Source organism: Uloborus diversus, chromosome 3 (genome assembly GCF_026930045.1).
Source record: "Uloborus diversus isolate 005 chromosome 3, Udiv.v.3.1, whole genome shotgun sequence".
In the NCBI taxonomy this organism is placed as follows: Eukaryota; Metazoa; Arthropoda; class Arachnida; order Araneae; family Uloboridae; genus Uloborus; species Uloborus diversus.
Window position 1 is genome coordinate 113,960,273 of NC_072733.1, and position 18,167 is coordinate 113,978,439.

Below are 18,167 nucleotides of genomic sequence, written 5' to 3' on the forward strand. Positions count from 1 at the left end.
GAGTTGTAAAATTTTGAAGCTGTGGAAAGAAGAATATTTTTTTTAACTTTTTTTTCTGCAAAAAATCAGAAAATTTGAATTTTTATCAATTAAAATGTAATTTAATAGTTGTATTAACTTACAAGACTCAAAAAGTGCTTAATATTTAAATATTCACTGCTCAAAACAATTAAAGGGTGTTGAGGTTTTGGTTTAATCTCGCACCTAGAGAACATTTTGGATGATTGATATATCATGGACTGATGTATTAAACTATGCCAGATAAAAATTACATTTGTTTGGCAGAAAAAAGTACTTTTTATTTAATCTTTGGGTACAAAAGGAAAAAAAAATACCACCCTTGTGTATATGAGAAAAACAAATAAAAAAAAGAGGTTCTCTTAAAAGAAAATTGCTTTTAGTAGGGGGTGTTGTTTCCCCAAATGGCTAGCAGTGTAGAACACTTTTAAGGCATGGAATCAATGAGGATATTAATGAGGGGCTGGGGTACTCTGCCCCACTCCTCCTGAAGAGCTCTTTCCCGTTCTTGGAGGTTTGTGGAGGTGGAAGGTGTCCAGCAACTTGTCTGCCTAGAATGTCCCAAATATACAGCTTGTATTATCAAAATTGGTGTTTTTATGTGGGATACTGAATAAAAAAAAGAAAAAAGCATTGGAATATAAGTATTATGAATTTTTGAATACATAATTTTGTGCAGAAAGAAAAAAAAAACAGTAAGTTCTAGTGTTTGTTATTTCTAATTATCTAATTTAAAAAAAGTATTTACATAGTTCTAGAAGGTTGTGCTCTAATTTATCTAAGTCAGAAATTTAAAGCAACTTTATCTGTTCGAGCAACATTAAAATTAAAATATTTATAACCAACAAATTTCTTTTTGAAAGATTAGTTTAAACAGGAAAACAAGAAAAAAAAGATGAAATAAATAGAATTTTTCTACTGCTATATTTCTTATTTATCGTTTGCCAAATTCAGCTTTTTTAAAAAATCATAATCTTATTTTCTGACTAATGTTTTGGAAAGAAATGCTATTCTACTATATTCAATACCAGTGCATCATAAGTAATGCTAGGAGAGTGACTTTTTTTTTCTTTGCGCCAGGAGAATGACAGTAAAAGTGTTCCATGCCCATTTTTGAGCTTTAAAATTCAGACTAATCATATTAACAAAATACTCAAGGAATCCAACAAAATGGTGATAACTAACAGTGTTGTTGTACAGCAGATTAAAAATTCTGTTTTTTTATCAGTAATAATTGAACTTATTCCTAGAATAGGAGAATGGACATAAAAACCTAGGGACAAACTTTAAAATGATGTAACTTGATTCTTAAAGTAATTACATTTTTTTAAAGAACGTTATTTGACACCTTTAAGTATATGTACTTTAGTATTACAAATTAATTTTGTGGAGTGTTGATGTATAATTTTTAAATAATTTAAGTACATTTTAGAAACAAATTGGGAAGTGTCAAAAGAGTGAGGTTTTGGTTATTCAAAAACTTTTGCAGGAAAAAATAAATGAGCTCTTGTTTTAATAAGAATGGAAATAACATCGAAAAAATTATTTCTTACTATTAAAAAAAGAAAAAAGAAAAACTTCTAAGTCAAACAATCATTGTGTTAGGCTCCTGGGACACAATATTGTTAGGATTTTAGAGAACCACCCATATATACATGCTTATCATTTTTTCTTTTTTAGCTTGCCTTGACACATCCTTCCTATAGAGAAAATTTTGGTACCAATCCAGATCATGCCCGCAATTCATTAACAAACTGTGGCTTGAGACAGCCTCAGTATGGTGATCGGCGCATACATTATATGAATACCAGGAAGAGAGGTATAAAAAATAACTATGATTATCGCTTATGTATGTTATGTGCCATGTCATTATGATTTTTTTCAAGTTATTCCTTTTTGTGTTCATACTTGGAAAAACTTAGCTTTAAACGTCTTTAATTGTTTTGAAAGCTTTTATATTTTATGAAGTATTTTCCTTTAGATTTCTCGCTGCTTTCTCATCTTTGCTGAACTTTTATTAAAATATGCTCTTAGAATAATTAAAAGAAAAATAAAGAAAAAAGCATTCTGTTTTAATGCAGGGAGTTTCTCTTCTTTCAAAACTGATGTAGAACTACACAATTGATAATAAATTTTATTTGAAAATCCACAGAACTACCTGTGAAATATTATTGCAAGTAAACTTTAAATGCAATGAAGATTTATACATATTATTAACCTTTCCTTGAGAGGATAGGTTAATTTCTTTTGTTCTTTTTTATTTTGTGAATTTCTCCCATTAAATCTTGATTGATTTAATTATAGCTTAGTTGCATTATGAATATTTTAAAGCTTCTTATTCTCCTGATTTTTTTTCTCTTTAAATTTCAGAATTAATGCTACATGCTACAACACTTCAGCATGCATAAATTGATTTGTATACTACTTGATGATAATCATGTAATATGGGTTTAAAATTGACTAATATATTCAAAACTTAAAATGGCCTTTTACAAATGTTTGATAATGTTACTTTAATGTTATTACCTATGTGAAATTTGGGAACTCACTTGGTTTTTTTTTTCAAGAAGGGAGAAATGCATTTATTTTTACTTCATTTTTTCATTTTAAGCATTTTTTTTCCCCTTTTTTACTATGACCATCACATTTCTGATTTTTCCCCCGTGATTCTCCAGCATGTTAGTAAATAGAGATTGAACTGTCTTCTCTAGTGAGCAATTATTTATACTGATTGCCATAACTCAGTCGTTGGCAACCCGTCAATCACGATATATCTTGAGTTCTTTTTCAATCGATCTTGGCAACATTTTGGACCATGTTTTTTCAACAAAAAAAAAACATTTTTTCCTGGAAAAAACTCCGGTTCAACATCTTAATCAAAAGTTTTTCGAAAACTTACCAACTTCGACAACTTGTGAAACTTGCCTTGCAGTAGCATGGTGTACATCTCCTCCAGAGGTCTGCTTTGGGACTTTTTGCCACCTCTGACAGTAGCTTCACCCTTGCCAATGGTGAGTTAATGCACATTGCCTTCGTTGATCTTCGGAGGCTTTACTCCTTCTTGCTGTCTGCAGTGGTACATTAATTAATGAGCAGTGCATTAATTTTTGGTGCAGTGTGTCTCTAAACCACTTTTGCTTGAACCACTCAGAGGTCGACTTTTCCCCATGTCTGCTGAAGTCACTTTCACTCCAAGCAGAGAAGGAGAAAGAAAGGAATTACTGACCACTTGCCCTTGACAGATCCAAAATTTCAATCTGGAAATAATGGCGGAAAATGATGTTTTTAATTAATATTTCCACTAATTAAAGTGGCGCAAATGTAAGACTAGGTGCATTACTTTCCTCAAAAAATTACAAAACTTTTAATACGTAAAAGTGAATTTCAGCTCAAATTGGTTCTCAAGGAGGTGTGGCTTTAGACCAGTGATTCCCAACCTGGGGGCGATCACCCCCAAAGGGGCGATTGAACTCTTCTAGGGGACGATAAATTTCTGGGGGGCGATAGGGGGGCGACCAGTATTCGGATACTTGGTAATGGGAAATTCTTGACCTTTTAAAAACTATATTTATTAAAACAAATCGGTACACAATTCAGAAATATCTTTCAGAATACCTATGTTGTGTAATACCGAACCAAGCATATGGTACGTCAAATCAAAGAAAGTCGTTCCCAGAAAATAAGGCATGTATGATTTACAGCTCAATCAAATCTGTTCGGATACAAAAATCCCAAAAGCGAAAAATAATATTTTTTATTTTATTGCCATTTTCAGGAGGAAGAAAAAAAACTTGTAAGCACTGTCTGACCGTTGGCGTCAGCATATATTTAACGCCTGAAAAGTGGATGGATATGTGTAGGAATGGATTTTTGCATTAACTTATCAGTTGTCATTCAGAATTTTGCAATCAGCGCATAATTCTCCTTAAGTAGTTTCTGTTGTTTGATTTGATTTAGTGAATTTCTGTTTAATTGAGCATGTTTCGTAGTGTGGAAGTTCGATAGGAATTCGAAAAAGAAGTGCCGGCAGTATTCAGCGGAGTATTTAAAATTTGGTTTTGTCACTTCACCGCAAAATGTGAAGTTTCCGCATTGTCTTTTGTGCAATAAAACATTTTCTAGCAATGAAGCGATGAAGCCCTCGTGAATTAAAGAGCATTTGTCAAGAGTACATGACAAAGTAAATAAACCGCTTAGTTATTTTCAAGACCTCAAAAAAAAAAAAGCAGATAAACGGCCAAAGGTGGGTGAATTAGAAGACAAGCAACAGATCTTGACAAAGGGCTTCTTACTTCGTACGAAGTGTCTCTTTTGATAGCAAAATGTGGTAAGCCTCATACGATTGGCAAATCTCTTATTCTACCGGCTACCAAAAAAAAAAAATAGTTGAAATTTTGCTTGGTGAGGGTCCTGTAAAAAGATAAGTCAACCTCTCCCCCTTAATAACAACACAGTTTCCAGGAGAATAGATGAAATGGTTGCTGACGTTGAGTGCAAACTCATAAATGTTTTGAAACAAAGTAAATTTGCACTACAGATTGATGAATCAACTGTGACAGATAACAGAGCTATTTTATTAGCTTACGTGAGGTTTATTAATGAGCTGAAAGAAATAACTGAGGAAATGTTGTTCGCCAGAACTTTGATTACTGATACAAAGGGATCGTCGATTTTTAAAATGGTGAAGGATTATTTTGAAGAAAAAGAAATTCCATTGACAAATGTAAGTGCTTGCGCAGCAGATGGTGCCCCTGCCATGGGGGGTCGTCATATTGGTTTTCTTGCACACCTTAAAAAAGGAGTGCCAGAAGTGATTACCATCCATTGTGTCATTCATCGTCAACACTTGGCTGCAAAAAAATTGAGTGGTGTTTTACATGAAACCTTACAATTAGTCATTACTGGTATTAACAAGATCAAAGTTAATTCTTTCAATCATCGCCTGTTTCGAGAGCTTTGCCATGAAAATGATGAAAAATTCGAACGCTTGCTTTTACATACGTCTGTGAGATGGCTTTCCAAAGGAAACTGTTTGTGCCGTTTCTTTGAATTATTCGACTCTGTGGCTGAGTTTCTCGACTTGCATGATCCTGCTTTAAGTGAGAATTTGAAACAGCGCAAATTGGAACTTGTGTATCTTACAGATATTTAAAAAAAAAATGAACGAAGTCAACATTTAGCTTCAAGGAAACAAGATGAACCTCATCAAGGCCAAAAGCATAATTTCAGCACTCATTGCCAAATTTGAAATCCACAAGGCAAATATTGGCCGTAAAGAATTTATCCTGCTTCTGATTCTAAAAAAAGTTTAATAGTGGATGATGAACTAACTTCCTGAAGAAAAAATTTTAATTTTCATTGATCACCTTGATCAGTTAAAAAAGAACATGGAATCTAGGTTTGCAGATTTGATCAACTTACAAATTCCTGACTGGATTTTAGACCCATTTAATTTTGAAGATGTGGATGAACTGGAAAACTCTTTGCAGACAGAGTTTATGGATTTGAAATTTGATTGTGAATCAAAAATTACTTTCTAGCAATACAGTTACGAACTTTCCTGGGTGAAGCTTATGGGTACTTACCCACAACTTTGGAAAAAAGTTGAACAGCTCCTCATCTCATTCCCCTCAACATATTTAGTTGAAAGAGGATTTAGCTCTGTAGTGCAGCTTCTCACGAAACAAAGAAATAGATTGGACATCTGCCTCAAAGGGGACCTCAGATTAAATCTCACTAATATAAAGCCAGACACAGTGGCGGATCCAGAGGCCTGTTTTGGGGGGGCGATTTTATCCATGGGCGATTGGTCCATAAAAAATGGGGGGGGGGGTCAGAGAAGTCACGGGAGGGGGGATGTGGGCAGCGCCTTTATTTATTTATTTATTATTTTGTTTTAAATTTTATAAAATTGGGCTATGGTATTTTTGTTGTTAATTAAATGATCATCTCAAAAAAAAAAAAAAAAACCCTAGGGACACGACCTGAAATCTCGAGACAAATATCAACAGTAGACTTCCTTCTTTCGATTCAAAGCTCCAATTTAATCTTCATCAAAAAACGTGACAAACATTTAAAGTACCCTTATTAAGTCAATTCTTCTTTCTTTAAACACGTGAATCGATCAGCACCAGCATTTTCCAGTCGATCTATAACTTTGAAGTTAGAAAAACGGAGGGGCAGTGCCCCTTTGTTTTTGAAAAGGAGGGGCAGTTGCCCCCATGAGCCGCCTATGATTCCATCCCATCCGTTCTCACATGCGCTCAAAAGTATCGGACGCACAAAAGCTATTTCGTTGCGAAGATCATTCATGAGCTTTTAAATTGAGTCTTACAAATAAAGGAAATACATTCCCTTATATCGCCATTTTTTATATATTTTCTCTCATCCTATTATGGAATGAAAAAAAATACCATTCTAATGTAACGTGGGATTTTCAGAGATCGATATGACATGGATTTATGAGGCATTTCTATGAATCTCCTCGATAATACATTTTTGAATAAAAATAATGTCTAATGATTGCAGAAAAAATGAAAACAAGCAACTACCAAAGTTCACTATAACTACAAATAGCGGCAGTAAAAAACGCGAAACAAAAGTTTCAATAAAGATATATCGAAATAACTAATGTAACAAAAATTGCTTTTATGATAGAACCAGAAGCAAATAAAGCGGTTAATTTTCGTTATACAAAACATAATTTTCCACTATTTAACCAGTATTAAAATAAATTTAGGATCAAAGTAAAACGTTTTAAGTGTAGTTTACTTTTGTTTGAATAAGATTTTACTAGGATATGCGAAATACAAGAGACAGAAAAGATCTTTTAACAATTAAAAAAAAAATTGATCTGTTAAAAAACCATATTCTGTTACAGCATTGTTAAATTACACTTAATCAGTGGCGTAGCAAACTTGGATGTCAACCGGGGTGGTAATCTGGGCTATCACCCCTCACCCCTCCCCATCAACCGAAGGCAAAAAAAAACCTTATTCAATGTTCGATGAAAGAAACGAAGTTCATACAATATTCATAAACAAAACGAAATTGTGTCCCCCCCCCGAGAGGGATATCATCCGAAATAAACGTTTCCCTCGTATTGATACCAATGCATTTGAGAGATTATAAAACATATGCGAATTTCTGTTGGTATTTACATTTTTCCGGAACTCTTACATGCGTTTTGGGTGTCTCCGCCCCCCCCCCCCGCCCCACTCCATATGAGTACCAGCCGCCTCAAATGCCCTTCTAGTGAGACCAATATGTTTGATAGAAAAAAATATTTTTTTTTCATGTGAAATAAAATTCAGAATTGAAACATCGAAATTTCTCATATTCATTTTAGTGTCACACTCTAGGGGGTGTCACCCGGCTTAGCCCCGCCCTGCAAAAAAATTTTTTAATAAATAATTGAAATGTTGGGGAATTTTTTTTAGAATTGAAGCATTTAAATTTTTCAAAAAAAGTTGAAGATCAATTTCAGGTGCCACCTGGGGCAAACCCATCCGTGCCACCGTAGCAATGCTACTGACTTCATCAACTCACATTTATATATAAAATAATTAAATTTATCAAATAGATAAAGGAGAAAAAAAACCCCGTATTTTCATATCAATCAACTAAAAAACCGCAAATTAAGGGAATATGTAATACCCCCCCCCCTGGAGCAAAAATAAAACGTATGTATGGCACCAGTTATAAATATGCAGGAATGATTACACCTTCGAACGATATAAAACAAACGCTGAGAAGGAAATACGCTTTCAATTTTTAACATTTATCATTTAAATTTTGAGCATAAATGAAAAAAATTTAATGTATAAATTTTGAATTTGAAAAAAAATAGATTATTCTTCAGAAAGTGTTCAAACAAAAACGATTTATTTTGGTATGCAACCTAATAGTAAAAAAAAAAAAAGAAAAAAAAACAGGAAGTCTGTTGGGGGGGGGGCGATCGCCCCAATCGCCCCCCCTGTGGATCCGCCACTGGCCAGACATCAAAGCTTTGACGGAGTTCCATCAAGCACAAGGCAGCCATTGAAAAGGTAAAAAAGAACAAATCTTAACAGTTAAAATTTTTAATTTTTTCCGGATTTCAATTTAAAAAAAAAAGCATGTTACTGAAAAATTTAGTATTTTAATTTTTGCTAAGTATGTGAATGACGTTGGTTAATTAAAGCACTTCAAATTACGTTTTTTCTTTTTTTTTTTCCTTTTTTTTTGGGGGGGGGGGAGCGGAAGGGGTTAAGAATAAAAATCAGTTTTAAAGCTAATTATCACTTTATCATGCACTTTTTGAAGGTTTAAACTAAAATTAGGCGTTCAGTAACATTAATCTTCACTAAAATCAGCACCATCTAATTTGTGTCTTAAGGGAAGAACATGGGGGGGCGATAGGTGTAATTTAACTTCCGAAAGGGGCGATGGGCCAAAAAAGGTTGGGAACCACTGCTTTAGACAGACGAATAATTAGTTTTGCGAATAATAGCATTGGAGATTTTTCATTTGCTGGAAGTGCCATAATTTTTAATTTTCCAGGAACAAACTCTTTTTGCCTTTTGTGTTTAAAAAATGTCCACAAAAATTACTATGGATTTCCGGATAAAACTTGGTATGAATGTTTTGCAAACTAAAGGAGAAAAACATTCTTTTCAGCAGGATTTTACCTGTGGCACAGTGAGGGAGGATCAGCCCCCCTGCTCCAAAGTCGATCTTAGTGTTCAAAAATCATAGGAAGTAGCTTGGCAGTTAAATTAGGTTGTCTATCGCTGCCATACCCAGTAATAGATATTCATGCTATTTTTCATATGTTAATCACATTTTAAAGGTTTTGTTTGTTAAGAATCAAGTAAAATTGAGATTAAAAAAATATATCATATCAATTTTGAAACTCAATTTTAAGTCTTTTTCATATAGGTGCAATAAAAACTTAGCATTTAATTTGTTTCATTGAATTTTGTATGTTTTTTGTGTATAAACCTTTAAATAGTTTTATTATATCAGAAATTGAAACAGCTTTTTACTCTTTGAATAAATGCATCAGTTTCTTTTCAACTTGATTAGATTTTTGTTATTAAAATTAATAACTGGGGATTATGGCTTTAAAATTAAAATGCATTAAATGTAGTTCCTAGCTATGGTGTTTAAAAAAATTCTTGAAGTTGTTATGAAATCAGAAATTTGAATTGAAATTTTTTGTTGACACCTTCTTTATGTTGTGGCATTGTTAGGGATTTTTTTTAAACTCTTAAATTATGTTTTTCTTTGTTTTAGGAATCAATACTTTAATCAATATAATGTCTCGGTTTGGGAGCCAGCAAGAGTCAAGATCATGTATCAATCACAATGAGAGACTAGAGTTTTTAGGTGATGCTGTTGTGGAATTCCTTTCTAGTATACATCTATTCTACATGTTTCCTGATCTTGAAGAAGGAGGCCTTGCTACTTATCGTGCTGCAATTGTACAAAATCAGCATCTAGCAATATTAGCTAAAGTGAGTTTATTTGTTTATTTTGTTTTGTAAGTCGAAAATTCTCGTTGTAGAAAAATATATGCATACAAATTTTTTAAAGCATACCAATACCTTTAGGCACTTATAAACACCCCTCAAACTGCTCTAAATCTTTTCTTATCCATACACTACAGTTTCTTGCATAAAATACTGTTATTCAACATGAAATACTTTAACATGCACAAAATGAATGACCAATGAGAATGAAAGACATAAAATATAACAACACAGTGCAGAGCATGTAGTAAAATTTAAATGATGCACTATAGTAGTACTGTACAGTAGATACAGTAACAATATTTAAGAGTTAAAAAATGAAGATATTGATGATTTATGCTCCAAGATCAGATCGTTATTCTTACCCTATACATTTTTAAATATGGTTGCTTCGCCTTTTCTTTTATAACGTTTCAATTTGTGGCAATATCTCCTCTTCCTGATCTCTTCAGTAATCTACAATACAAGAGCAGTTTCCATTTTCATAATATTTACTTTGCTAGGTTGCTCTGCAATCTTCAATATTGAAACTAAGTTCTGAACTTTTATTGATATCTTTTTGTTTTGACTTCTAATTGTATGTATGGGAGATTCACTCTACTTATTGTCACGCTACCGTCAGTTTTGTAGTTGTTCAAGCATATCGAGAATCTTATTTTTTTTTTAAATGAATCAGAAACTTTCTTTTTCTTCCCATCTTCACAAACTTTAGATGACATGACTGATGGTGACACTAAGGTGACATTATATTTCATCAACTTTTATATTTAGAGTGAAAAAAATAAATAAATGAAAGATGCTGAGTGGTTATATGATGCATTAAACTACACTGGCCTCAAAAAGTTAAGGTACAACCATTTTTTTTGCGTCTAATTTGCAAATGAATGAGCGTAGAAACAAAAAAATTGGGGGGGGGGGGAGATATGTGCATTAAATAGTTTTTTATGGAATGCATCATAGAAATTTCTATAAGTGTATTGCAAAAATGATTTATAATTAAAAAAAAGCAATGTATGCGGAAAAGTCCATTTTTGAAGAAAACAGTACATCACAGTGTTATGTAGTAAAATGTCATAGAAACAATCTAGAAATGGGTTCTAATAAGGAATTTGTGACCCTAACATGAATACATTGGTGGCATCAATTTTCCTTGCTGTTTAATAAATTGTCGGACACCGGAATAGGAAGCGAAGACCAGACACAGAGTAAGCCTTGTTCTAGTGCATGTAACAACCTTGGAGGAGGATTTAAAGCAGCAACCTCTCTGCTAAGATAGTCCCAATCATGTTCTGTCAGATTCAGGTGAGGAGATCAAGCTGCCCATTCCATTTGTTCCAAACCATGGTGCTCTAGATACTCCTCAACAATCCAAACTTGGTGATGTCGTGCATTACCATCCATCGGAATGAAGTCATTACCAATAGCACCAGCATATGAGAGGAAAATGGATCACGGATCTCATCCCAATATCTTAGACCAATCAGAGTTCCTCCTTGGAACAAATGCAGGTCAGCTTGACCACTGAGTGAGATCCCTGCTCACACAAACCATGATTCCACCATCTCTATAACTGTACCTTTCAACAGTGTTGGATGGATGGTATCTAGTGCACTGTCCCTCCAGATCAGTAGACCCCCTGAATCCCTCTCCAATGCAAATCAGGACTGGTTTGTGAACAGCACAGAAGCCCATTGCTGCTTGGTCCAGAAAACATGTTCTCTTGCTTTGCATAAGCGGATCCATCGCTGTGGTCCATTAAGTGGAACCCTTACAACTGTTTGTCTTGCATAGAGACCTGCATTGTGAAGACAATTTTGCACCATAGTAGCAGAGATTCTTCTTCCTAATGCTACAAAGTGGTCTGTAATGAGCTGCGGCAAAGTAGTGGTTCTTCTCCTTCGGGACCAAAGAACTAGAAAACTGTCTTCTACAGGTGTTGTAGCTCGCAGCCGACCTGGAAAAAGTCTTCTGGACACAGAATCTTCTGATTGGTATTAATCCCAAAGTCGCTGAACAACACTACGAGACACATTGAGACGTTTAGCAGCTTCAGCCTGAGACAATCCCATTTCCATCCATCCAACTGCCCGCCATCTTAACGAATCAGGCAAACAACATCTCTGAGACATTTTCTAAACTCTATTGACTATTGTCACCAAAACTGCCAACAACAATTGAAAATCAACACAACTTACACACAAAGGTACAAAAGCTTGATATTTGCTTCCTTTTTCTCACTCATAAGGATATTTTCTTTTCTATAAAATAAAAGTGGCAGCTATTGTTTTTTCATAAATGGTTTTAAAATTTGTTATTATCATTCATGCAAACTATGCATTTTATTGTTACTACCATTTTTTTAATGCTGAGCTTCAAAAAACATGTTGTACCTTAACTTTTTGAGGCCAGTGTAGTTTGGTGTGGGAACTTTGGCTGTCAGTTATAGTTAAAGGGATGTAATAACATTCACCCAATCAATATATAGTAGCCAATAACGAAGCTTATACTTCCTTCCAAAAAAATTTGTGTTGTGGGCGAAAAATTTGCGTCAGCTCTAAAATTAATTACTCGTGAAAAATTCGCATCATAACCATTTTGCGTAAGTCGAACCACGTTGTTGCGGGAGTCGACTGTAACTTATTTCACAATACTTATAAGAAAAATATCTTGTAGAAAACTAGAAGGTTAAATGGTGCTACAGCGCTATGACACTCACTATGGTTTTACTCCAAAAGGATTCTAATGTCGCAGAGTCACTATCTAAGCATAAGATGCTAAACAACTCGATGTGACTCTTAGTCTCCCCTGCCCACACTTTAAGTGGAACTGTCCCCCTCCCCCTTTTATTTATGTTATTTTATAAATACAGTCAAAACTCTGATGTAACGCCACTGTCAGATCCAATTCTATGGTGGGGTTGTATTGAGTTTGGCAGTTTATTGAATTATAAAGTTATTGCAAACTAAAAAAGTCTACTCTCTTCGTTGTTGCAGACATCAAAAGTAGCATATTCAGAAATTAGCCTTAGCAATTTTTCATGGCCGTTTGTAACAATATCAAGATTTATATTAGTTGTTCCAATGCATCTTATTTATTGAGAAAAACTTTTAAAGTTTTTACAATCTGTTGAGCCAACCATTGCTATCAGGGTTTCTACACTCCTTCAAAACTATCTTCAAATACCCTTTCAAATCCATCCATCAAAGTTGGTCTATTGTTGCATTTTGAGAACTTAAACTGCAAAACATTTCTAGAGAAAGAACCTCTGAACTTCCCTTAGCATCCTCAAAGATTGCATAGAATTTCGTTTTTAGAACCCCATCCCTTTGCAATGTTACGAAGCCTGTAGGGTATGGAACCACTGTAGAGTGTTTTAAAAAAGGTTGTTTTTAAAAACATTTTTATTTTTACTAATCCTACCCTTCTGTTAAGTTATTATGTAAAAAAATAAGGGTGATTCTCCAAAATCCCAACAATATTATATCCGAGGAGCCTAACACAAGAGTTGTTTGACCCAGATTTTTTTCCCCATTTTTTTTAATTGTTAGATGTAACTATTCCAATGTTATTCCATTCTTATTAAAACAATAACTCAGTTATGTTTCCTACAAGAATTTTTGAATTGCCAGAAAGTCACTCTTTTGACTTGTCCCCATTCGTTTCTCAAAGATAATTTTTTAAAAAGTATTATATCAACATTCCACAAATTTTTATTGTAGTATTAAGCTACACATACTTAAAGGTGTAAAATGACATCCTTTAAATAAATTAAATCATCTAAATAATCAAGGTACATCATTTTAAAGTTTGTCCCCAGGTTTCATGTCACTCTCCTTGTCCTAGATAGGAGTTCAATTATTATAGATTAAAAAAAGGAATTTTTGATTTTCTGTGCTACAACACTGTTTATTATCAGCACTTTGTTAGATTCCTTGAGTATTAAGTTAATATAATTTGTTTGCTTTTCTTACTAAAACTTTGAAGTTCAAAAATGGGTATACAAGGTGTGGCTAGAAAAAAACCGAACTGATGCTATAAAAAAATTTTATTTTCCATTATTTACAATTTGATGTTATCTCCTTCAATGTACTCTCCTCCTCGGTCTATACACCGCTCCATACGAATTTTCCACTGTTCATAGCAATGCTGCAGATCATTTTCGGTAAGTCCATACATTACTTCCGTCGCTTTTTCTTTTACTGCTTCAACACTCTCAAATCTAGTTCCTTTCAAAGCTGACTTGACTTTAGGGAAAAAAATCACAGGGGGCCAAATCAGGTGAGTAGGGTGGATGGTCTAAGATGGGAATGTTGTGATTGGCTAAAAACGTCTTCACTGACAACGTATTGTGAGCTGGGGCATTGTCTTGGTGCAGGATCCATGTCTTTTTTTTTCCACAAATCGTTCCGTTTTCTCCGTACTCGCTCACGTAGGGTAGTCAGGACGCTAATGTAGTAATGCTGATTCACTGTTTGTCCCTCTGGTACCCAATCAGTGTGTACAATCCCTTTGACATCAAAAAAAAAAAAAAAAACAATCATCATTGCCTTGAATTTCGATTTTGACATTCGTGCTTTTTTTTGTCGTGGAGAATCAGGAGATTTCCAATGCATCGACTGGCGTTTGGTTTCGGGATCGTAAGTAAAAAACACGATTCATCACAAGTAATAACATTTTGTAAAAAGGTGGGATCTCTTTCAATGTTTTCTAGGATGTCAGAACAAATCATTCTTCGGCGTTCCTTCTGTTCAATTGTGAGACACTTTGGAACCATTTTTGCACACACTTTGTTCCTCATGAAGAATCTGCCTAACACTTTCCTTGTCAATTCCTGTCAACTCAGACATTGCTCTGATTGTTAAATGGCGATCTTCTAGAACAAGTTTACTGATTTTTTCAATGTTTGCATCAGTTTTTGCTGACGATGGTCTGCCAGTGCGAGCGTCATCACTTGTGTCTTCGCGGCCATCTTTAAATCGTTTAAACCACTCAAACACTTGTGTTCGCGATAAACAATCATCGCCGTAAACTTGTTGCAACATTACAAACGTTTCACTTGCAGATTTTCCAAGTTTGAAAAGAAATTTGATGTTAACACGCTGTTCTTTCTGTACACTCAACATTTTTCCGACGCACAGACAAAACGTCAACTACTTAGGACAGACGCCACGGGCAGACTGAGTGCAGGAGGCAGATGAAACTCGAGCAGTAGGCGGAGCAAGAGTCACTTGACAGGCCAGGTGACTTTCAGCCTTATTGCATTCGTTTTATTGTTCCACCTGTGCTAGTTCGGTTTTTTTTCTAGCCGCACCTCGTATAACATTTTTGCTGTCATTCTCCTGAATAATGAGCAAGAGAATGCTCAAGACTAATAACCTCTAAATGCAATAACCTAATTAAATGTATGACTAGAAATGCATGATTAAAAATAGTTGAAGACAACTTAAAAATAAAAACCAAATTTATTTGGTAATTTTAGTAAAGTTAGTTAAATAAAATTAAAAACATTTGAAACAACGCGAACTAGAGCTGAGCTATATCAATCTATTATCTATCTATTAAAGAAATAACCCCGCACCGTTGCTTAAAAGCAAACGGGCGCTCGAGTCAACTAGCCAGAGAGAAAACACCGAAGAAGTCTCTTTTCTACTCGAAACATTTCCTTTTATCGTAAGTGAACTCATTTGCATGCGGACGCCAAATCACCTTCTGATACACGCCAGCATAGCACCTGGCCAATGAGCATCAGGCACGTGCCGATCTGTTACGATGCATCACCGATTACGTAAAGGTCGTGACGTCATAGATCGGCGACTGCACGTGCGAGATACGTCTTCAGGCGTCCGCATTAGAAGAAAGAAAAACATCGTTGAAAATTTCTCAATGATTAGGCAAGTGACTGATATTATGGTGAGATAAGTGGTGAGATGAATTCGTTAATTATTATATAAGGGGCGCTAGGCCAACAATGCCCCCCCCCCTCTCACCATCTTATGAACATTATTTTCTTATACATTTAAAGATAATTCATTTCCTAACAAATCTCAATACCAGCTCTAGTTTTACAAAAAGATTTTGAATATAAACATGATTAGTAGATTAGTTAAATACAACAACAAGCAAATTCTTTTATAACAAAATATCACTCAATCCGATTCCAGTCCGTTCAAACTGTTCCATTTTCCAAGTCAGTAAAAAGTCAATCAGTCCAATGTCATATAAACACATTCAATCTGCAAAAATTGAAAAACCTTGGCGAGTATACAAATACTTGGTATAAACACATTTGAACAGTACAAATATAAACTGTAAAACGCAAAAAATATATATATAACTTTAACCCGTTCCCAATAGTTAAAATAGTTTACTTTTCCCACATTACTACATTTTCAAAAAAATTAAATTACTAAAAATATCACAAAAGCAATTACATTACAAAAACATTTTCATTGAACTTTATTAGTTCAGATCGAGACAAAGGCTTAGTAAATACATCAGACATGTTATTTTTACTTCTAACAAATTCAACATCAAATATATCTTTATAAATTAAATCGCGTATATAAAAAAGCTTTACATCAATATGTTTTGTCCTATAATTTTCGATCGGTGATCTCACAAAATCTATTGTAGCTTGATTATCAACTTTTAACACAGATTTAATTTTGTGTTCCTTGTTAATTACCCCCTTATTAACACATTCATCAATGATTCTATCAAACCAAAGAAGTTCTTTGCCGGCCTCTGTCATTGCAATAAACTCTGATTCCATCGTTGATAAACTAATGCACTTTTGTTTAAATGTTCGCCATGAAATCGGCGATTTGTTAATGAAAACAATCTGACCTCCGAGTGAAGTTCTATCGTCTCTGTTAGAGGCGAAATCTGCATCAGAATATGTTACAACTTGAATTTCATTGCATTGTAATTTAAGTTTGTAATTTCTAGTTTTAGAAACATAGCCTAATAATTTTAATAAACCATCCCAATGCTTTATACCGGGGTTATTTTGGAATTGGCTAAAAATGTTTGTAGCGTAACTAATGTCTGGTCTTGTTCTGTTTGCTAGAAACGAAAGACAACCTAACAAATTCCTGTACGGTATTTTTGACATATCTTGTACATCTTGATCGTTATTTGGACAATCTAGTTTAGTGTATATAATACCTTTACTTATCGGCAATGAGGAGATAGGGATATTGAATTTCTCAAAACGTTCATAAATGTTTTCAATATAGCCAATTTGACTTAATGAAAAACAATTCAAATCCTCCTCAAATTCTACGCCTAGTAATTTTTTAGTTTTACCTAAAATTTTTAGATCAAAGTATTTTTGTAACAAATCTAAAACAGTTTGTATATCATTTTGACTCTTTCCAAATAAAACAATGTCATCTACATACAAAAGTAAAATTACAGATGATTTATAAATATAGACACAGTTACACCATTCAAATTTACAAAAACCTATTGAGATCAACTTTTCTTCAATTTCGTAAAACCACAATCGTCCACTCTGGTGGAGTCCGTAAATAGCTTTATTTAGTTTACAATATAAATTTTCCATCCCCTTTTCTACAAAACCAGGTGGTTGTTTCATATATATAGGTTCTGAAATAGGTGCATAAAGGTAAGCATTTTTCACATCACATTGGATGTTTACCCAGTTTAATTTTTACCACCAAAAGAGAAAAGAAAAATCTTATAATGCTGAAATTTACAACTGGCGAATACGTAAGATCATAACTCTCATATTTCAATTGAGAACTTCCTAAAGCTACTAGGCGACTTTTGTATCTCAAAATTTCCCCATTTTCATTTCTTTTGACTGTAAAAACCCAGCGAGAACCAATTGGAGTAGAATCAGGCGGTAATTCGACAAGATTCCACACTTTGCGATCTTGCATCACTTTTAATTCTTCCCGCATTGAACTTATCCAATTGTCTTTTTCCCGCGATTTAAGGGCTTGTTTGTAAGTGTTAGGAATAATGATTTGGTGTCCTAGTCGTGCTTGAGAAAATTCATTAATTACGTTGCTGTTTACAGAGTTATCAATCTCTCCTTCAGTAGTATTTTTACCTTTAAAGCAAAATATATCTGGCTGATAAACAATATTATTTTTTCTGCAATATTTCTTTATATCATAAATTGATCTCAATCGTTTGTTGCTTCCTTTTTCAAAATAATAGATATCGTTACGAGACCCATCGGGTCTTGGTACGACTTTTCTTTCCCATTTTGCTAATTTTAAACATTTATCACTTTCATCATCTGATGATTCAGTTTCCCCCCGATCTGATTCTTCTGTTTCTGAATGAACAGGTGGTAGTTCGGGAATTTTTAAGATTTCCTCATCAGGAATTTCATCTTCATCTGATTTTGGTACATTTAACCATTCTATGGTGCCCATCACGACTCCACTGCGTTTAGACTCAAATTCGTCTTTGAAAAATTTTCCCTCATTAAATCTGACATTTATGGTCTCTATAATTTTATCATTTTCTGGAATCCAGATTCGATACCCTTTTGTTCGAAAAGCATACCCAATTAAAATTCCTTTTTGGGGTTTAGGATCAAGCTTTTGCCGACGTTGCTTCGGCACACCAACGTAGGCTACGCATCCAAATGGTTTCAAA

General features: G+C 34.1%; 1 protein-coding gene across 1 annotated transcript in view; it reads left to right on the forward strand.

The window, feature by feature from the left end:
* The window catches only part of LOC129218898 (ribonuclease 3-like), a 167,423-nt gene that overhangs the window by 93,286 nt on the left and 55,970 nt on the right, over positions 1-18,167 (forward strand). The window contains exons 13-14 of the mRNA XM_054853218.1: positions 1,699-1,837; positions 9,295-9,515. Coding sequence (XP_054709193.1) covers positions 1,699-1,837; positions 9,295-9,515 — 360 coding nt within the window. The remainder of the gene's footprint in view (positions 1-1,698; positions 1,838-9,294; positions 9,516-18,167) is intronic.